This window comes from Rutilus rutilus (assembly GCF_951802725.1).
Source record: "Rutilus rutilus genome assembly, chromosome: 25".
NCBI lineage: Eukaryota > Metazoa > Chordata > Actinopteri > Cypriniformes > Leuciscidae > Rutilus > Rutilus rutilus.
Window position 1 is genome coordinate 19126891 of NC_140229.1, and position 5364 is coordinate 19132254.

The 5364-nt window shown below is 39.9% G+C and overlaps 1 protein-coding gene across 1 annotated transcript; it reads left to right on the forward strand.

Moving 5' to 3' along the window:
- Positions 1–553: 553 nt before the first annotated feature.
- Positions 554–4087, forward strand: LOC311285431 (diamine acetyltransferase 1-like; the record flags this gene model as incomplete). Its single annotated transcript, XM_084401086.1, has 6 exons — positions 554–658; positions 3036–3087; positions 3161–3244; positions 3420–3521; positions 3603–3643; positions 3877–4087. 6 exons carry the CDS (start codon positions 554–556, stop codon positions 4045–4047), a joined length of 555 nt encoding a protein of 184 aa, XP_084257212.1. The 3' UTR covers positions 4048–4087.
- Between the last annotated feature and the right edge of the window lie 1277 nt (positions 4088–5364).

Below are 5364 nucleotides of genomic sequence, written 5' to 3' on the forward strand. Positions count from 1 at the left end.
ATAAACGAATAAACCTATCCAGTGATGTAATGTTTTCTGTGTTGACACTAACCTTGTGGGATGTCCATGTCCTAACTGCTGGGATAATCACACAACCGTATGACACGTCCAATTCGCGAACTAATGACTCCTTTGAACCGATTCATTTTAATGAATAGTTAAAACAACTGATCTATACAATACATTGTCATTACTGATAAAGTGCAAACCTGCTTATATTTAAATAATGGAGAACAATATTGACATTGAATATTGCACAACACCAGCATTCTGGATAGAGACGTAAATGAAATTGGTGTCGTGAACCCTTGCGCATGCGTAGTAAAAGTATAACCTGTGGGGAAAAAGGCGTTTTAAACCTTATTTTGGGGCAAAGTCATCAAACTTTTTCAGCGATTTTTATCATATTTTATGATATACATGTTTCTATACATGCAGTTTTTATGTCCCGGTGACCAGTGAAAGTGCAGTTCTGACTCTCTGCCCATTCATTTAGATAGGAGCCTTGTTAGGTCTTGTTAGTCCGAAATAGCTGCCCGGAGGCGTTGCCAAGATGGCGGCCGAGTGGCACGACTTGCCTAAAAGGTCTTTGGCGATGCTCAGTTCACAAATAAATCACTCTTTTGAGTTGATTCTGGTCAAAGACTTCATCAAACAAGTTGGCAGATCTGTCTAAATTGGTTCGCAAATCAGTTTGAATGATTTGTTCAGTTTCACTCCACGCACTGAATTGTCTGAAGCTGTTTCACACTCTGGGCCCTATTTTAACGATCTGAAACGCAAGTGTCAAAGCCCAAAGCGCAAGTAACTTTGTGGGCGGGTCTCGGCGCTGTTGCTATTTTCCCGGCGGGATAAATGACTCTTGCGCCGGGCGCAAATCTAAAAGGGGTTGGTCTGAAGTAGCTTCATTATTCATAGGTGTGGTTTGGGCGTAACGTGAAATAAACCAATCAGAGCATCATCTCACATTCCCTTTAAGAGCAGACGCACTTTTTCCTTGGCGGATTGCTATTATAACGGCGGATTTGCCAGGCGCGCGCCAAGAGCGGTTCACAGCCGAGGAGACCAACGCTCTCGTCACGGCCGTAAAAGAGAGAGAAGTGACATTGGGGATGGGAGAAACACACCCAAATTAGCTTCGGTTAAACAGGCATATAATAATGTGGGTAAATGTGTAAGCTAGATGTATGCTTTTATAATAAATTATTATATTTATAATAAATTGTCTATCTATCTATCTATCTATCTATCTATCTATCTATCTATCTATCTATCTATCTATCTATCTATCTATCTATCTATCTATCTATCTATCTATCTATCTATCTATCTATCTATCTATCTATCTATCTATCGTTTGTAATAATATGATTTGCAAAAATGAAAACTGCTGCTTCTGTGTAGATTAGAGAATCACAGTGTATGAGCGTTGTGCACTCTATACATTATGGTCAAGCATGCGCCCTTAAAATAGCATAATGAACAACGCGCAACGCGCCACTGACTTTAGACTAGGTTTTTTCTGGCCAGTGGCGCAATTGTTTTATGGAACAGTAAAATAGCACCAGGGAACGTTTGCGCCGGAACACGCCTCCTTTTTTGCGCTGAACCGCCCAGGGAGCGCAAGTTCATTCCCTAGTTTAGCGACGTGCTTCTGTGGAGGGAAAAGCGCGCTTTGCGCGGGTGCAAAATAGGAATGAAACATGCGTCGGTGTACAAAGTCAATTGCGCTGGGTGCAAGATAGGGCCCTCTGAGTCATAACAGGAAGGTTTAAGAACATCAAGAGTGTTGGATGAAGTGGCCGTGGACCTAAAACAGCCGGTCCAGCTGAACTTAGCGGAGGGTAATGTTCTGGGAAGCGAATGAAGAAACACCTTTTGCTTCACTTCACATATAGAGGACTAGTGAGAAAAGGGAAAAAGAGCAAAAGAAGAAAATGGCCAATTCTAAGGTAGACTTCACACTGGTTTATACATATGGATATTTTAAAGTAAGATATGGAAGAATTATGCTGTCGACAACTTTTAAAAAGTGCATACATATGCTTTAGAATACGTTTATTTGGTGTTCTGTTGCACAAAATCATATTACAAGTTACCATCACATCTTTTCTGATTTTTATATGTGAAATAGTTTCAAATCAGTTTCATGACATTGATGAATTATCCAAATATGCTTTAAAACAAGCCCTAGGCCTAGGGTGGCCATACGGATTTTGGCCGGACAGTCCGGATTTTAAGCCCCCTGTCCGGGGTCCGGCGCAGCCTCAAGCCGGACACTCATTTGTCCTCCTTTTTGGAGCTGCGCTGAATCGGCCTAAAAAAAACCCCGCTCTAGAATCTTTATTGGGACGCAGCAGCATAGCGTCTAATGCCGTAAGATCTGTGGTCAAACAAATGATTGGCTGAACGCCGTGTCAAATAAATATCTGATAGGCTATATCATTGATTAAAAACGTAAACAAGCCTCCACCACGTGGAGTCCATGTGCCGACACGTCAGACCTCATTTAATCCGGAATGGACATAAGAGCACGAACATGATGACCCTAGAGATGAAATGTTATGTTTTCTGGCACTGTGCCAGATTATTTGTTTATTTATGCATTTCTTTTATTTCCAGAAGTCCAGAAATGTTATGTTTTCTGGCACTGTGCACTTTGCAAGACAGGTTCATCAGTTTTTGAAACAGACATCAAAATGGCTTGAATAAATACAAATATTGTGAACAAACACTTTGTTTTGCCTCTTCTGTTACACATAGGTCTAGATATATCATAGATCAAATTGTCTGGCAATGAATAGGCTATTTCAGAATCACCATATTATGATACCATCGATATGATCGACAAAATTGTACTGTAGTTGCGAGTACACCAGAGTCCTATGCAATTATTCTTGCCTCACTAAATGCCACAAAGGTTCCTCCTTTTTTGGTGTTATGGAAATGGCCACCCTACCTAGGCCTGGGACCAATCACCTACAGAGCTTGATGTACAACATAGTTCAGAAAGCATTTTTTCTTACCTTCTGTAGGAACTCGCCAAGTATGAAGAAATGGAAGACCAAGTTATATTAACTGAGAAAGGTGAGACGACTCTATATGTCAAATGTGAAATCTCATCAATAGTTTGCCCACAGTGACAAGTTTTGTTTTTTAGATCTGCTCGAGGATGGATTCGGAGATCACCCGTTTTACCACTGCATGGTCGCAGACGTGGCAGCCGAGCACCAGAAAGTCGAGGGTAAAACACCAAGATGATTTTTAATGAACTGTTGAATAGCTGAGTTGTCTGTTCTACAGTTGAATGTGAAACGTTTTATCAGAAGTTACGTCCTAAAAAAGGCGTTCTTACATTTAACATTCATACACAAAGCACATTCATGCACAAGTAATGCAATAAGTGTTCACACTTATAGGTTATTCTGTGATTGGATTTGCCATGTACTACTTCACCTATGATCCTTGGATTGGCAAACTGCTGTACCTTGAAAAATTGTATGTAATGAGAGAGTACAGAGGTAAGGGTGTGTTATTAAGTGTGTATCTTATGAAACTACAGGCATTTTCTCAATCCCCCTGCCTAATTTCATACTTCACAGGTTTTGGAATTGGGTCTGAAATCCTGAAAACTCTCAGTGATGTAAGTTACCGTTTTCATCTGTTGCACAGATGGTTTGTATCATTAAAGACACAAATCCATACAAAAATAAATTGATACAAAACTCTGTAATTGCTGAAACAAAATAGTATAAACAAGTAGAGTCAAACTTAAAATAGACCACAGATTATGTAAAAGTTTAGTTTTCTTTATGGTGGTTGTTTTCATGCATTACACGTCTAGATGCTACCATAAAGAGTTGTTTCCTCCTACAGACAGCAGTGAAGAATCGTTGCAGCAGGATGCATTTTATCGTGGCTGAGTCCAACAAGGCATCCATCGACTTTTACAAGCGACGTGGGGCTTTCGACCTCTCGCTGCAGGAGGGATGGCGACTTTTCAGGATTGATAAGGAGAATCTCCTGAAAATGTCTGCTGAAGAGTGAGCTGGCCCAAAGTTCCAGTGTTCAATGAGGGAATAGGGATATCTCACAGTATATATATATTTTTTAATTAATCATGTTAACATAACAATTTAGTCTTGAGATGAAGTTATAGCAGTACTTGTAGTCATATTCTATAGTTTGCATGTCAGATTAACTAATAAAAAATCTAAAACGTATTTGTATTTAATTATATGCGTAAGATAACACCTTCAGGCGTTCCTCCCACAACAAATGTGGAAGTCATAATGGTAAAAGTGTAAAAGCAGACTACATACTGCACTGTACTGTAAATGAACAGAGAATGGATTGTTTCCTGGAGGGTGCTGTACTTTGCAGAATGTCCCTTTGTTTATGTCCAGGCTAGGCCAAGTTCATGTGTCATGGGACAGATTCTTATCAACATGGTTTGTGAATGGTAATGTAAACTTATGTACGTTTGAAATCTTAGTTTAAACATACTGGAAAGCTCTAGAGAATGCAATGCAAAATGCAAAAGTATTCATTCCACAAATTTTAGGAGGCTCTTGATGTTAAATAGGTGCCATCAAAACGGTCTCCCACTATTGATTTTGGACTTACCTTGCTAAATTATTGGGGGACATTTTTTGTAAAGAATCTGATACATTTATTCATCAAAGATGCATTAAATTGATCAAAAGTGACTGTAAAACCATTTATAATGTAACAAATTATTTCTATTTCAAATAAATGCTGTTCTTTTGAAATTTCTATTCATCAAAGAATCCTGAAAACAGTTAGCCTGGATGCCAGCCGAACTTAGCCCCGCCCACAACATTTGAGGTCGGGAAGTTCGGTCTGGACTTGATCCGTTGTGGAGCAACTATGCTCGAACCAGAGCTGTTCGGACCAATCAAATTGTCAGGGCGGGCTTTATACGATTATGGACAGATGATCAACAGTAACATAATCTCCACGTCACCAAAGAGCGCTTGGGTTGAATTTGTTGGATGACTGCCGCTGGAGAATTGAGATGTGTAGATTCCGCCATCGCGTCTGTTATAGAAGATATCGACAGCGCATTATTTTAAAAGAGGATCAGAGAACCGTGATCAAGGCATCTGTCAATCGGAAAGTTGAATGGAGAGCATAGGTCACTTACTCCGTTGCTCTGATTGGTTGTAGGTCTATCCAATTGAGTGCAGAGGCATTTTCTTTCCTGGTTCGTTTGAAACACGCCCCATAATCACAGCCTAATGGAGCAGTATCAGACTCACATTCTGACTAGAATCTGAGTATGACGACGTCAGGCTAGAAAACAGTCACATTTTTGACAAAACTATTAAGCGGCACAACTGT